The following is a 15,477-nucleotide window of genomic DNA, read 5'->3' on the forward strand; positions in this document are numbered from 1 at the left end:
AGACAAACGCAGACCTGTTTTGAAAAAAAGTAAACTTAAACAGCAAAAAAAAGTTAAAATCATGATCACCACGATTACGTAGTAGTGTTTCTATGTGTCGCCCTTTTATCGTGAAGTTACATTGAAAAGCAGTAAAAAAGTAGAGGAGTTACCAGGGCAGCCCGGCGGGGCGGGCGGTCCATGATAACGTAGCCCGCGAGCCCCGCCCGTCTACGTCACTCACTCTCGGAGCAAACGAAACGAGCGCGCTTTTGGGCTCTCGTTGCCACGGTGACGCTTTTGTATACAGTTGCCTGTATTATTGAATGCTCCTTCGTCAAAAGCCGGCGAGCCACCGGAAGTACGTCTCTTGGTTGTTTCTCGCGCGTCGGTTCTGCTCGGATCCACCTGACTGAAACTCACCGGCAGGTTCGTTTATCCTCCTCGACACGAATTCTTAAAACACGCCGCTTTCTTTTTGCTCATAAATGTAACCAACTATGTTATTTCGGATAAAACCAGGAGAGACTCGTCCGTTACACGAAGACGAAAACATTCGCGTACTTAAACGCTGCAACAACTTAAAGGCGTCACTACTCGTGTTGCCGGTACCGTTGTACTTGAACCAGACGAAACCTTAATGTACTTTTACCATCATACACACAAAACTAACCATGTCTGTGTAGGTTCTCATTCATCCAGGTCATCGTAGATCGAAGCGAAGTAAAATCTGGTCAACTGGACGTAAGTTTATCTTGAAGACGTTTCACCTCTCATCCGAGAGGCTTCTTCAGTTCTAAAACTAACCATTCTTGTGTACTTTTACTGTCATACCTTCACAACGTCATGGCTCAGTACCAACAGAATCGGAATATTCGGTTAAGTGTGTTTGATTGACTGATGGCTTGATTTACAGACGCTCGCCGCCATGACAGCAGGGTCGGTGTCAGCCCCCCTCATCATCCCGCTCCAGAGACACGGAGCCAAGAACCGCATAGACACCGACACGCGGGTCTCCATCCATTCAGGTGGGCTGTCCTTCGGTTTGACTTGCTAAGAAAAAAACAAACTCCTCCTGGGTGATCACAACACCATAGGTGATGAAGGACGTCAGCCGCGGGTCACGTGCACAGGTGGTCAGCAGAGGTCCAATATTGCAATGCAGTGGCAACGTGTTTGGTGCGTTTGGGTCCATGAACCGCAGCATTGTCTCCAGGAGCTTGTGTTCGCCAGTAGTTCTTTGGTTGTCCACACTGCCCACAATGCACCTGGACCACCACCAGTTGCCACCAATGTGGTGGCAGCTGCACATGCAGCGTGGGGTCCTCTGGTAGCCTCACCACTTTTATCAAACTGGCTTGAGTGATATCATCAGTGACATCATCAGCTCCAACCCTATCAGGCTGTGATTGGTCACCCTGCCGCAGCACTGTGGTGTAATTTGGCGGGTGTTTGTGACTGCAGACACCCCCGGCGTGCTGGTCTTTTACACTCTGGATGGGTCAAAGCCGGTGGAAGTGCAGCGAGGCGCCGCAGGTGGCAGCAGGAAGTACAGAGAGCCCATCCTGCTGCCGGCTGGTCGAGTAACAGTGAAAGCTTTCGCTACCACCAGGTAACCGCTCCCAGGAAACTGACATCACTTCCTGTCATTGCTCCCTCAGTTTTAGAAAAAAATATCTGTTCTGTGTTTCTGATTTAATGACATGATTAAGTTGTTAATTCAGAAGACCATGTGACTGGGGTCTATCAGAGTTTAAATGTGTCTTCAGTGACGGCAGAGAGAGCGCCACTGTGACGAAGGTTTTCTTTGTCGAACCTCACGTGGACCCAAAGAAGTGGAGGGGAGATGAGGAGAACCTGAGGAACCAGCAGGTAACGAAGATCCACCTTCGGACTATATTTCCCATCATGCCAGAGGACTGCCAAGCCACTTTTTTTTTGTTTTGTTTTCCATTTCAGCTTTTGTCTGAAGGGACGCCCTGGTGTGCAGAGGACTTAGGTGTGTCTCAGAAGCCTCCACGCCTCCCGTACGCTTCATCAGCAGCCTGCTGACCACCAGAGCTTGTCTACCAGCTGAAACGCCCAGCTGGGGGCGCGCCTCTGAAAACACCAGATTTTGCAGCTATGTTACTTTGGTCACCGTGACATGAGTTTAGCCTCCGTAATAAAGTTATGTTTTCACTGCAAACAAGGTGAAGAATCGAAGAAGTGCATCTGTAGTCCAATGTATAGAACATTGTAGTTTCATGAGGGAGACTTTAGCCTAGCTTAGCACAGCAGTCATAAATTTCCTGTCTTCTGCCCCCAGAGCTGAGGACGGTGGGAACTCCTCTGTCGGGTCCACGTTTCCTGAGAAATCGTCTGGGGTCTCCATCCGCCAACGGCAGCCAAACCAGTTCCCCCCAAAGCTCCCAGTCCACAGTGAGCAACTTGGGTCAACTGGTTCTTGTGCGACTGAAACGTCACAGTGAATCTTATTGTTGTGTTTCTTATTTTTCAGAGAAGTTTGCCGAATCAGCTGAGCAGCACGCAAACATCCCGAATCCTACGAGACACCAACTTCCTGTGGTAAGAAGAGGCAGTTGACATGGTAACAGATACTTGATCTTTCAGGACCCTCCCACCAGGCCATGTTCAGGCCACACAATCAGCACCTGGTCAGGTGACCATTACAGCCATGAACAGTTTTATTGTATCATATACGGATGCAACTGAATCTCCCTCTAGTATGTGGTGCTGCTTTCAGCTGCTAGAAGCTAGCTGGGAATCCTCAGAAGACTGGAGGACATTGATGAAACCAAGAGGATGGAATCAGATGAAGAACGCATCTTGAAAGTTGCATTTCAAGTTTTGAAGAGAGAGAAAATTAGTGGAATAATAAAAAGGAGAAGTAATGATCATAAGAGGAACCATCAGGTGTCCAATTTTCTTCATGTGTCTCCAGGTGTCCTCAGTGTTTGAGCCTGCGTCCTTCAGACCCATTAGCTCGGTTCTGTTCTCAGTGTGGTGCCACAGTACCTACAGTGTCTGACCGCAGGCTGCCCCCTGCTGAAGGAGGACAGGTACTGCACCTACACCATTGCGATGGCACCTTTGCCTCCTGTCACACCCTCAGTCACATTTAGAGCAGGAATAGAGTCCAGCAGGTCTGGTGTCAGCCTCTTCTGAGGCAGAAACATCTCATCAGCACAAACGTCAGTTTAACAACTCAACAGTCTCAACACGTATTTGTTGGTCTGTGGCGCCGCGTCCAGCCACTCCCATCAGCTGGTGACAGGAGCCAATCAGGTGGGCAGCTCCTGTATCACATCCTGGACAACTGTGTTCTGAGCTGACCAACTAAGTTACACGCAGTTGACCAGTGATGTCACTACGATGTCATCCTGAGCCTGTGTGTGTGTGTGTGTGTGTGTGTGTGTGTGTGTGTGTGTGTGTTACTGTCAGATGGTGCACTGTGTGTCCTGTAGCTCTCTGGTTCCCATCAACACTCAGACATGTGTGATCTGTGATGCCTCAACCAATTACCTGCTGACCCCCCAATCCAGCCTCCGCCTGCAGGTATGTACACACACACACACACACGCTTACTCTGTTATGCACACTGCTGACTGCACAGTGTGTCTCTCTTCAGGGCCATGTGATATGTATTTTCTGTGGAAGAGGAAATCCTGGTCACATCTCCAACTGTTTGACCTGCGAAAGCCCCTTACAGCCAGTAATACACACTCACACTCACACACACACACACAAAACCTGAAACAACCTCAGCGATGGGATTATAACTGTTGGAAAGCCTGCATCGTCCACACACTCATGATTGGCTGATGAGGGTGTGGGTCCTGGTCACTGCACCAGTGCCTCCTCTCGCAGTCCTGCTCCTCGCCGTCCAGTAAAAAGATGCGACTGATGACTCCACGTGTGATGGAAGACGTATGTGGTAGTAGAGGCGCCGTAGAGGGGGCGGAGCTATGATCAGGACCACCTGGTTTGGGGAGTCAGGAATGCACAATTGTTTCAGGGTTTAAAAACTACACACGCCCCCAGAGTCTCATTGCTGATGGTGGTTTGACAGATCTTAGTGGAGTATTTTAGCAGTCAGTGGTTGTAGACATTGTGTGTGTGTGTGTGTGTGTGTGTGTGTGTTGCTGCAGGAGGTGTGTAACTCAAACGGTGCCTCCTGTGGTCTGTCAGCTGATAGCAGGATGCTGTCCTGCTCCAGATGTAAACGTCTGAACCGCAGCGATGCCAGGTTCTGCGACTGGTGTGGCTGCAAGGTGATCACACACAACCTCACTGCTATGACATCAGGCATGACATCAGAGCCTTTGTCGGCTGCAGCAAACAGTTTTAGCACTGCGTAGTTCAACTTTTAATCTGAGATCATCCAAGTCTTTGACTGACAGATGAGTTAGAATTTGTGATGCGTTCAGGCTGCCGGGAATTGGGAGAAACATCAAAGTTGACAGCGTTCACGTGACGACAACATACAAGATGGCTGCCTCCATATCATCACCTCCTTAAAATAATTGCCTGTCTTTTTTTTTTTTTTTTTGCTTAAATCAACTCCTTATGTTTTGTCTCTGATATTTTGCGTTTTCTGAAAAAATGACTGAGAAGACTAATTTAAGAAGGCTACGATATCAAAGTATAAATATAAGAAATATAAACATATGAAAATGTTTTTTTTTTAAAGCAATAGCTTTCAATTGTGATTAAAGGTCAGATTACAAATGATTTATCAGTTATTTAACAGTTCCTCATTCAAACGGGTTCCAGACCACATACTGAGAACCCCACTCTTAGAGAGCAATCTTAGCGTGTTGATGTGTTAGCATTGTATGATAAAAGGTAGCATTGTATTAAATAGGATTTCTTGCTGGTTTATCTCAGCTCACCCCATTGCTGAAGATGGAGTGTAATCAGAATATCACATATTTTGCTTTTTTCCTCTGTTAAGAAAGCTAAGCTAGGCTAACAGTTTCCTCCCTGCCTCAAGTATAATTCTCATGTGTAGTGTGAGGCAGTCTGGGAAATGTAGTGACCTGCTGAGTGTTTTTAGCCCAACCATGCAGTTAGCTGTGTGACGTGCTGGCGGTGTGGTGCAAGCGGACATCCGTACGCCGTCTATTGCGCAGCCTGTGGTGTCTTCCTGAAAGCACCAGCACATTCCACATCCTGTTGTGATGTCACACGACCTGAAGGGGGCGCAGCAAGTAACCAGGTACGCTGCGGTACCACCTCAGACCTTCAGGGGGCCGGACACTAAACAGACTTGCACACGTTGGCAAGGACAGTCAGATCAGAGTGAAGTCTGTAACATGACCTGTCTGTATGTTTCCAGGCGTCACCCCTGACTTCCCTTGGTGCCACCTGGCAGGCTATGCCCTCTCCTGACCCCATCCCCTCTGTTAAGTTAGCCCCGCCCACTGTAGACCGCCATACACAAACTGTAGGACTCTATTACCCATCAGCCACAGAGCTCCGGAAGCAGGAGCAGCAGAGGGCACTCAGTCTCAAGACGGAGAAGGTGCCCCGAGACCGCCAACCACCTTTGACCGCCATCAGCCCAGGACGAGGTACTGATACTGACGACACAGACAGGTTGGACCATCCCAACAGTACTTCTGCAGTATTTTATCGTTTCCAGGTTACTGGAGGAAGCAGCTGGATCATGTGTGCGCTCACCTGAGGAGCTACACCCAGAACAACACCTCCTTCAGGGCTCTGTTGGGAGAGCCTCGCCTGGGCCGGGTACACCACACCTCACCCTCTCCTCTCCTCACCTGCACCTCACCCTCTCCTCACCCCTACGTAACCCTCATCTCACCTGTACCTCACCCTCAGATGGTTTCCGCGGTGATTCAGGAGGATGGTTATGAAGTCACTCTGAACATCAGCTTTGTCTTGGCTGCAGGGGAAGAAAAACAGGTGAACGCTCAGGTTGACTGAAGTCAGGAAGTGAAAGGCAGGATGGCGTTTGACTGATGTCTGTCTGTCGGTCTCAGGTGGGTCCTGAAGGTGGCGTTGCTTCGACTGACCATCAGCTGGAGACTCTGAGCAGCGTGACAGAGCGAACTGTCACCAGCAGGCGACAGAGTAAGAACTCACCACACTCTTCTTTTACTGCCTTCGCGTAAAAAAGGAAAGGTTGGCACGGAGGACTGAAATGACCAAAATAAAAATAAACAAGTAAAATAACAATTCATTCATTCATATGCCATTAAATGAGCCTAAAAATAAATCAGGCATTAAAATAATACCTTCATAAAATATGCTAAAATTGTTTTACACTTTTAATTTATTCTTATTCAACGAGTCGACTTTTCTTTTTTTTATTTAATTTTTCCCTTTTTAAGTCACATTCTATTTCTCATTTTGAACTGTGTGAGGTTCTTTCATCATCATCTCTGTTCTTTCATCTGGACTAGAACGTGATCGGCCCACTGGTCTGAAAGGAACCCCAGAACCAGGCCCGGCACCCAAACCTCCAGTAAGAATCTTCAACTGTCAACTGCAGTTAGAAGTTGTTCGACCACACCTCTGTACTCTGACTGGTGGAGCAGCTGATGATGTTTGTGTGACCTGTGGCGGCCCCCCGGGGGCCTCAGCCCACATGTTGAGGATCACTAGCATGATGCCAGTCAAGACGCTAACGGCTGAGACTTGAAGCTCCACCCTTGTCCTTCGACCTGGTTTATGACGTTGTGACAGGTTTGAGGCTTTAATCGGCTGTTGTTGTCAGGTGAGCGACAGCCTGCTAGTGGAGCTGCGTCCAGGTGGAGGGCGGGTCAGAATCCTTCAGCAGCTGCTGGATCAGGTACAAGTCTGTCCAGCCTATCAGACACTCACCTGGTCCACCTGTGGACTCTGACCCCTCTGCCTCATCCTTACTAACCACCAGGGGGCAGACCCGTGCTGCTGTGGGAGCGATGGCCAGCATGCCCTGGCGGTCGCCGTCTTGAACGGCCACCATGACGTCCTTCCTGTGCTGCTGCAAAGAGGCGCGGACGTCAACCAGCAGTCTGGACCGTAAGAAAAGTGACATAATCACTGCGTGTACGTCACACGCTCGAGTAACAGGAATAAACGTCATCAACCTGCCAATCAACTAGAGGTCCAACAGCCTTGCCGGCAGCGACCATCAAGCATGACATCATCTTGAGGCAGCTGGTGCCTTGAGAGGCGGAGACACGGCGCCGAGCCACTCGAGCTCTCACACAAATAGTTTGATCGACTTGGATAATTCAAGGATGTTTGATTGTCCTGTGTGTCCAAGTTCTGATGAGGCGGTGAGTGACGTGGCCTCCTCCTCTCCCTCAGGATGAAGAACACGGCTCTCCATGAAGCCGCCGCTCGTGGTTCTGCCGGCCTGCAGAGCGCTGACATTCTGCTGAGGTACCGATTTGGATCCGTTCATGCCGGATTATGCAGTTGGAGGTGATCGGTGTTTCTGTCAACACCATCAGTTGAGACCAGAGTCCCAGGCTTCCACGCGACATGAAACTACAGAGAACAACGTTCATACACGTTTGCCTCATTAAATACCTGCCAACGCAAGTTTAGTTTAGTTTGCCTTCATTCTGTATAGTTTATAATTTATAGTAAACTTCTGACAACTGTGTTTGACATCATCATGTGCCACTATGACATCACTCTCTCCTACTGTGCGCTTTCAGCTGCAACGCTGGCACGAAGCAGCGCAACGCCGCTGGGGAGACGGCGTACGACGTGGCGGTGGGGTCCGGGTGTGACGCCATGGTGTCTCTGCTGGCTGGCCGGACGGGACGGGACATCCTGGACAAACTGGGCCGCCGGAACCGGGACGCGTTCTGAACGTTGTACTTTACTTCAGCTCATTTGTTAGCTTGTTAGCTGTGTACGATGTCGCCATTTGTTATTTGGATGCTTTTGTGCTCTTAATTAAATCAATAACCCTGATGACATCACATCGTCGAGGCATCAGGCGAATGTGTGTCAGCAGCTGACGTGACCCAGCAAGCAGCTGAGTGACCTCACCGGCTCACTTCTCATCTCCGAATCCTTCAGGCGTAAAAGACAAACTCCAACCTGTTTGGTAAAAAATCCCTCACGGCGACTCAGAGGCGGCATTTTGGGAGAGCTGTCAAGGTATCGCTCAAACATGGCGAGCCAGGAAGAAAACATTAAAGGCCATCAGGGTGCCAAACACTTTGATGGTGTGGGAGTGTCATGATGTCACACCATCTGACTCAACCGCGTCAAAGAGGGTGGGGCGGGGCCTCTCCGATCATCACTGATCCTGGGGGAAGTTTTCTTAAGTTTTATTGACAAACAGTTCAAGTGTTTCAAGTATTTGAACAAGTTGAACGCCATCGGACACACAAACTTGTCAGGTCTACAGATTCCAGCATTCAGCGTCTCAGTCGGAGGAAGAAGGCGTGGCGACACTCGCCGCTGTCCAGTGGGTAGTACTTGTCGTAGAAGTCCAGGATGTACTCTTCTGCCTTGAAGCCAAACTTCTGGTAGAGCAGCATGGCGGGATTACTGGCCGACACGTGCAGCGTCACGTCCTTCCCCATGCACGTCTGCAAACACACACACACACACACACTTCAGTGGGAGATTCTAAAACCGACCGTCGTCATCCTCTTGAGGCCGCAAGCGTCTCACCTGGATAAGGTGGTAGATCATGAAGGTGCCAATGCCGGCTCGCCGCCACTCGGGGTGGACCAGAAGGAAGGAGATGTAGGCCTCGTTGTACTTGACGTCCGGCACCATGAAGCCGAAGCCGACCACCACCTTCTTGTAGAGGACGACCACACTGAAGTCAGGGTACTGCAGGCACTCGGACAGGTCCACGCCTGCGGGACAGGACCACATCAGGAGACTTCAGACACACTTTCAAGTCGGGCGGCACCCTTGAACTAACATCAGCTGATGTTACCTGGCCAGAAGCTGTCATGACACATGGCGTTGACAGAGGGGATGTGGTTGGGCCGAACATAGCAGTAGTCGATGGGAGCATCGGGCTCCGGGACCCAGTTAGACTCCTTCCTGTGGTGGTACGCCCGGATCTCGGCCAGCAGCCTCATTTTCACCGGACGACTCTCATAATCCCGCCTGAAACAGGAACAGGAATTGCGTATCTGCTAGGACCTGAGGGGATCTGCTTGGACCTGAGGAGACCTGCTAGGACCTGCTAGGACCTGAGGGGATGTGCTAGGACCTGCCAGACATGTCAGGACAAGTTACCTGATAAAGGGTTTCAGAACACGGGATGTATAAGGACTCTTAATACTCTGGTCCAAACTGGCATCTGTTCCCATCAGTCGGTACCAGAAGGACACAGGTTGCTGCTGGATGTCCCTCCGGCTGGACAGCTTCATCTGCGCGCACGCACACACACACACACACACACACACACACACACACACACACACACACACACACACACACACACACACACACACACACACACACACACACACACACACACACACACACACACACACACACACACACACACACCTCAACAGGCTCGTTTACAGAACTCAAAGAGCTTCATTGTAGCTGCTGGGATGTGGATCCAGTCACTTTAAGATTTCAGTACTAGAACCAGAACCCTGGACCATGACAACACTGGTAGGCTGCTCAAGTCAAAACAGGAGCCTGAGATGTCCTGATAAACAGTTCAATCACCCGTATATGGACGTGGTATGATGTCATCATTGATGCGAAACATCATCCAATCAACAAGCACTGAACAAGCACCAGCATTTATGATGTAAAGCAACTGACAACGTGACTTCATTGTTATTAAGGTGATTAATGATGACTCGCCATCCATCAGGTGACTCATCACGTTTACCTGGAAGCGATCAAGAATGCGCAGCTCCTGGCTGTTGGTGCAGTACTTCCCGCTGAGTCCACCTCCCACCAGTGGCCCCGCCTCCTGGGCACCGTATATCCCTCCCACGAGGCTTAGGGTGGCGCTGACCGCCCTATCGATGTCCAGCAGGGGGAGCCCTCGCTGCCTCTTGGCCTGGCGTACGAGCAGCTTCCTGTGGAGGCGCTTGGCCTGAGGGGTGACAGCTAAGGCCAGGGGACACGCGTCCAGCCGCCGCCGCAACATCCTCTCCTCGTAGAGGCTGAGGGAAAGATAGCGAGGACTCTGCTGTAGGTCATCTGGCTTCTCAGAACGGATTCTCCTCCTCTCGGGGCCTCCAGTGGACAAAGAGGGACCTTCGCTTTGTCCCATCGGCTCCTCAAAATCACCATCACGCTCCCGTCCTTCATCATCCTCGCTGTCAGCTTCACGCTTGATGTGTGGAGGTGCTGGGCGGAGCTTCTTGCGACCAATGAGGTTGGCGCTGGGAGGGGGGATGTACTCCATCCCCGGGTCAATCATCCCCTCAGCCTCCATCTCCTCATCATCTGGAAGCCGCACATCACATGACACAACATCATCTGACCACTACTTTAACAAGTTAACCAAACCCATCAGATGTCTACTTACCATGGAAAAGAGCCTGAGGAGGCATGGCGTCGGGAATGAGATCCGCCTCCGACAGCAGGCTGGGAGTGGCTGAGTGAGAAGCCGGCGTCCCTGGGGCGGAGAAGTCCGGCGAAGGCGACGGTGATGGGCTAGTGAGCGGAGTTCGGTCTGAGGAGCTGAGGGAGGAGAAATCAATGACCTCGCCTTTCTCCAGAACAAGGTCCGGTCGCCGCCCGGCGCTCCCACCGCGGCCTCCGCCAAGTTTAACTGGTGTGGAGGAAGCGCTGCGGTCTGTGTAACCTCCAACTGCCTCCTTCTGAGCCCGCCGGATCTCCTTGGCCTCCTGTGTGCGCGAACGCTTCTCCTTCAGCTGCATCGCGTTTTCCACAGGGTTCCGGGCGCCGCGCTTCCTCAGTCCCTCCACCGTGATGATGGGGTCCACCACTGGTTTGGAAGCTGCGGGCCAACAACGAAACATCTGGCTGGAATCATACCAACATTTACAGTACAAATACCAAGCTTCAAACACAGCAGCCAACTGCCTAACCGTGATGCCACCTGACCAAAAGACACCAAAACACCTTGGCAGGGACAGGAAGTGTAGCTGAGGACACGATGCCCCCACTCCTGAAAATGCACGGCTGCCATTTGTCGCGTGTCATCGGCGAGTTCATCCGCACACAGAGCCTAACAGTACCTTTGGTCTTGGTCGTGGATTTGTCCATCTCAGGGCGAAGCGTCGGAGGTCGGTTCTGGACCAGCTTCCACCACCCAGGCTCGCCAAACTCCTGCGCTCCTGAGCGGAAGAAGGTGGGGCTGCCGACGGACAGACAGCCGGCCACCGTACTCCACCACGTCGATGTCTTCTTCCTGCAAACCAAAGGCCACGCGGACGTCAAAGGTTACCGCTCTAAAGCGGGGCGTGGCTTAACTTTGGGTCAACTTTGGTTTCCTGACCATGAAGAGGTTAGAGAAGGGGTGGGGCTTAATGATTTACACTACCATGAGTCATTTCTAGTTTCACAGCTGTAACACCAATAGGAAAATGGCAGCAGCAAGGATTCGATGTGTTTTTACAGGTGTAAAGTGACCTTGTTCCCAACAGGAAGTTCCAGTGTCGGCCAATGAAAGCGCAGATGTCCTCCTTCCACCTGAAGTAGCCCTGCCGCCCCGTCCCCTCCAGAGACAGATTGTACATGGCCAGCATCACCACCTGAACACAGGAAACTTGGTTGATTAGCCGCTTCATGAACACGAAGAATATAAAGAACATAGAGAACACGGAACTGGCCGACTGGCCTGGCGCCTCACCTGCTGCCAGGTGAGGCGCATCCTCTCAAAGCTCTCCTTTCCGCCGTCCTCTGAGCACTCAGAGCACACAAACTTGAAGAAGTTGTCTCCCTTCAGGTAGCTGGGCTGCTCACCACGCAGCTGAGCTGGACACGTCAGAGAACATCCGTGAACATCGAGGCGGAAGCCAGTCATCACCATGGTAACAAAGTTACAACCCCCTTGCTAGACGACGCCTCTGACCGCCATTACAGGCGAATACACGTCTCACCTCAGTTTATACTGAAACATACATTTGCTGTCACTAGGGGAGATTTTAAACCATCACATAGGCACAGAGGCTCGCCTCAGAAACCTCACACCTGGTTTCTAGAGGAACGTCCCTCACATCGGTCTCGCCATCTTACTGTACACATGCGAGTTAACAGTCCAACAACTAAAGCAATCGGAGGAAGTGATGTTGACGCCTTGCTCATTGACGTGGGGTGCAGGAACCACGAGGGGGCGTCGCTTCTCACCTGCAGGGATCCACTTGTGGCAGCGGTCACAGTAGAAGGCCATGTCCTCGCAGACCCAGCTGCTATCTGCCTCCTCGCCAACATCACTGGTCAGCGAGTCACCGCTCTGGTCATGTGACAGATCCACCGAGCCCTGGTCCTCCGACTCCACAATCAGCAGCGTCTCACCCTCCACCTCCCCCTCCTCCAAGCCTTCGGAGGCTGATGTGCAAACTGTCTCATCCTCGCCGCCAACCAGAGGCTCGCTGCTGCTGTCCATGTCACTGTAACGTCTCTGGAGGTTGTTGTTGAGGTGCTGGAGGACGGCGGCGTCAACGGGCGTGTGTGACCTGTTCTAGTGGTGGGTGTGGTCTTGTTGGCGGAGCTCTGTCTCTCTGCGACGTCGCTCCTCCTCCAGATGTCTGGTGAGGATCTGCTGCTCCTCCAGCACCCGCAGGTTCTCCTTCTTCCTCTTTTGTCGTTCCAGATCTCTGAGCACGCCTTCGTGCAAACGCTGCAGGACACAAACACAGAGTGTGACCTTCCCTGACCTCCCTGTGACTTTATGGTTTCCTTCTGATGCATCCATGTCACATGATGTCTGTAGCACTGTGGTTGCTGCGTAAGAGCGACGTAGATTTTTACCCTCCGGTGAAGTAAAAAAAATCTGAGATTGTGTTGATGCAAAGTAATGTCAGGACAGAGGGGTGCTGACTTCCTTACGTCAGAAAAAGACTACGAGGTGTTTGATCAATCGTGATAATTTAAAATAATCTTCAATATCCCAGACATCATATTTCACATTTGAGAGCAAGAAGGCTGAAGGTTTGAGAGCAAACATCATTCGGTCAAAGCTCCTAAAAGATACACAAATATTTTAAAAAGAGATGAAAAAGCAATGGAACTCCAACTGCTCATCCTAACATCAGTGCCATGGGCGGTTGTCATAGAAACGTGACCCTGATATTCTCCCCAGCAACCCCAGCTGTCTCCTGCAGGTTCTCCTACATCTCCTCTATCCTTCAATCCACCAAAGCCATGAAAATGAACCCACACATTACATTTCACTTTGGAAAAAAAACAACAACTTACTTTGTAATACGATTCCCGTAAGAAACCACACAGCTTTTATTTTGGAAGCGGAAGTGCGAGACTGGTTGCTGCTACATCCGGAAGCTACATCTTAAACCCCTTACATCGTGCGGTGCAACTGCGGCGATTGGGCACAGACTCGCTTTTTTCTTGGTGACGCTAAAACAACGCGTTGCCCTCACTGTCCTTCACGAACCTCACCGCGGTACCGGTTAGCTTAGCTCACTGCTAACCTGCCCGTTAGCTAAGCTCGCTGCCCTCTGCTAGCTTGCCCGCAGCGCCCACCAGCTGCTTCGGGTCGGACTCCCCTACCTCTCTGTCCCAGGTCTGTTTGAGGTGCACAGCAGTGACGGTACTCAGAGTCAGAACCACAGAAAGTCCCAGAACAATTTTAGAGGACGTGGACATCCCGATAGCGTTAGCCAGCTGCTGCTAACTGTCTCGCGCTGCAGGGATTCTTCTTCTTCTTCCTCTATTTTCTCGTCGCCTTGACACGCGAGTTTTTAGGCGCATACCGCCACCTACCGCCAGACAGAAGTACAGGAGTTTAACGATGACCTTCAACCGTCCATCCTGATTCTGTTGGCCCTTTTCGCTTTGTATTAGTAACTGATTGTTGGTTTGTTTTTGTGGTCTAAACTTGTATGTGTTTGTGTGACGTTCTTGTGACCGAATTTACAAATAACAAGAGTCATGTAAATGTATTCATACATATCATATTATGTGTACTATGTGCACAGCTCTGTTCTCTTTCATTCCCTGTTCATTGTTGTCGAGTGGAGCACTGTTAGGAACAGAATTTCCCTTGGGGTGAAGAAAGTGTTCTTATTCTGATTCTGATTTGCTGAGATGCTTCTTCTCTGGTCCAAATGTTTGGATCCAGTCAGCGGCTCCAGTCAGGGTCATCGGGTGTTTCTGTTCTCCCTCCAGTTCCCCGTCCGTCCATTAGAAGCGTCACCACGCCTCCCTTTCAGGTTACGACTTGAATGTTGTGAATGATTCATGTCGTATACACAAAATAAACAGTTGTATTTTCAGTCACATTTGATCTGGTTTTACAGTGGAGCTGAGCTATTTAAAAAAAAGTATTCAGACTATTTTTGCACGGCACACAAAATTAAAATGAACGTTCATTCTTGTGTCATTTAATGTAAAAATAAAATTCTTTTCTTTTTTTTTTTGTCTGGATCAGAGACATTTTCTTCAAGTCTGAAAGCCGTTTGAGTGCTGAGACGTCGCTGCTGCTCCACAATGCTGCATTTAAATTTGACGCATTCCGGCAACTCCCCTGACTTGGATGGAGCAGTGAGCAGCTTTGAGAGTTCAACAACATGTCGATATGTGGTTCAGCCCTCATAAATATTAAGCGCTGAGGCGTTTTCCTGGAACTGTGGATATTCTGGATGCCTTCCAGGACCTGCAGGATTAGCATCCCTTCTTGCGCTCTGGCAATTTCATATTCTGAGATTAACAGTGATAAAATAAAGCCTTTCTATCTGGAACTAAGAGGTCATTGTATTTCCTTTTCGCTGCCTCAGTAAAAGTTCTCCACTTACAGACCTCTTGACTTTGAAAATCTTTAAATCTTTCCATCATAAACATCCGTCCTCGTGGTCACCAGCTGGATCAACCCATTTCTTCATTCCAGAATAAGAGCACTGTTTTTTTAAGTTCTGACGTGCTCTGATCCACTGGCGTCATCTTGGATGGCCTCAGCTTCAGGTCGCTGTGACATCAGAGTCGGTGCAGACTGACAATGAAGAGTTCTTCCTCTACGGGACTGTAGAACGTTCCACATTGGTTATTTTAGAGTCACACTGCAACTTTATGAAGAGGAAATGTTCCCTTATGGTTCTCTGCAGATCGTATGTCTAAAAATAAAGGTTCCCCAGATAGAAACTGTGACCTTCACCTGTGAGAAGGACATCGCCTGGCAACGTTCCCACGGTTTGACGTTCCACTACAGTTCTACGAAGGCCGTTAGTACTTTGAAGCGTGAAGCTCTGCCAGCTCTTGTTGCTTTTCCTTTGTAAACTCTGATATTTGACCTCCAGTCAAACAGGATGCGACGAGAGATGAGAGACGATTTTATTGGTCAAGTAACATAAATAGGACAAATGTTTCACTGTACAACAACCAAATCAA

General features: G+C 50.1%; 3 protein-coding genes across 7 annotated transcripts; 1 reads left to right on the plus strand and 2 right to left on the minus strand.

Annotated features, from left to right (window-relative positions):
• The first annotated feature begins 258 nt into the window (after positions 1-258).
• Positions 259-7,919, plus strand: dzank1 (double zinc ribbon and ankyrin repeat domains 1). Of its 5 annotated transcripts, XM_086212200.1 has the most exons (22): positions 271-408; positions 666-723; positions 896-1,007; positions 1,444-1,591; positions 1,749-1,851; positions 1,939-1,978; positions 2,288-2,400; positions 2,480-2,547; positions 2,924-3,041; positions 3,424-3,537; positions 3,611-3,694; positions 4,131-4,253; positions 5,039-5,200; positions 5,321-5,555; positions 5,627-5,730; positions 5,824-5,907; positions 5,985-6,075; positions 6,408-6,469; positions 6,722-6,796; positions 6,881-7,008; positions 7,300-7,374; positions 7,656-7,919. In XM_086212200.1, exons 3-22 carry the CDS (start codon positions 908-910, stop codon positions 7,810-7,812), a joined length of 2,184 nt encoding a protein of 727 aa, XP_086068326.1. In that variant the 5' UTR covers positions 271-408; positions 666-723; positions 896-907; the 3' UTR covers positions 7,813-7,919. The 5 variants fall into 5 exon arrangements, with proteins under 5 accessions (XP_086068328.1, XP_086068325.1, XP_086068329.1 ...); XM_086212199.1 differs by having other exon boundaries at positions 260-723; XM_086212202.1 differs by lacking the exon at positions 5,039-5,200 and having other exon boundaries at positions 259-723.
• On the minus strand, positions 6,331-12,520 carry kat14 (lysine acetyltransferase 14). The gene is made up of 10 exons (XM_086212198.1): positions 12,262-12,520; positions 11,765-11,889; positions 11,545-11,666; positions 11,151-11,323; positions 10,475-10,909; positions 9,827-10,392; positions 9,211-9,344; positions 8,903-9,078; positions 8,629-8,819; positions 6,331-8,543 (listed from the first exon to the last, which is right to left on the minus strand). The coding sequence occupies exons 1-10, from the start codon at positions 12,518-12,520 to the stop codon at positions 8,370-8,372; spliced, it is 2,355 nt and encodes a 784-aa protein (XP_086068324.1). The 3' UTR covers positions 6,331-8,369.
• A 75-nt stretch (positions 12,521-12,595) lies between these two features.
• Positions 12,596-13,825, minus strand: pet117 (PET117 cytochrome c oxidase chaperone). Its single transcript, XM_086212205.1, has 2 exons — positions 13,645-13,825; positions 12,596-12,754 (listed from the first exon to the last, which is right to left on the minus strand). Exons 1-2 carry the CDS (start codon positions 13,738-13,740, stop codon positions 12,596-12,598), a joined length of 255 nt encoding a protein of 84 aa, XP_086068331.1. The 5' UTR covers positions 13,741-13,825.
• Between the last annotated feature and the right edge of the window lie 1,652 nt (positions 13,826-15,477).

Source organism: Aulostomus chinensis, chromosome 8, assembly GCF_037954235.1.
Source record: "Aulostomus chinensis isolate RoL2024-O1b breed Wild chromosome 8, RoL_Achi_v1.0, whole genome shotgun sequence".
NCBI lineage: Eukaryota > Metazoa > Chordata > Actinopteri > Syngnathiformes > Aulostomidae > Aulostomus > Aulostomus chinensis.

Coding starts and splice junctions, on each gene's coding strand:
- dzank1 (XM_086212199.1), top strand. CDS start 908: ATGACAGCAGGGTCGGTGTCAGCCCCCCTCATCATCCCGCTCCAGAGA. Junction 1,979..2,287: donor CTGGTGTGCAGAGGACTTAG/GTGTGTCTCAGA, acceptor TTCTGCCCCCAG/AGCTGAGGACGGTGGGAACT. Junction 6,797..6,880: donor TTCAGCAGCTGCTGGATCAG/GTACAAGTCTGT, acceptor ACTAACCACCAG/GGGGCAGACCCGTGCTGCTG.
- kat14 (XM_086212198.1), bottom strand. CDS start 12,520: ATGGACAGCAGCAGCGAGCCTCTGGTTGGCGGCGAGGATGAGACAGTT. Junction 11,667..11,764: donor TGCGCCTCACCTGGCAGCAG/GTGAGGCGCCAG, acceptor TCCTGTGTTCAG/GTGGTGATGCTGGCCATGTA. Junction 9,079..9,210: donor GTTCTGAAACCCTTTATCAG/GTAACTTGTCCT, acceptor TTCCTGTTTCAG/GCGGGATTATGAGAGTCGTC.
- pet117 (XM_086212205.1), bottom strand. CDS start 13,740: ATGTCCACGTCCTCTAAAATTGTTCTGGGACTTTCTGTGGTTCTGACT. Junction 12,755..13,644: donor AACAGACCTGGGACAGAGAG/GTAGGGGAGTCC, acceptor TGTGTCCTGCAG/CGTTTGCACGAAGGCGTGCT.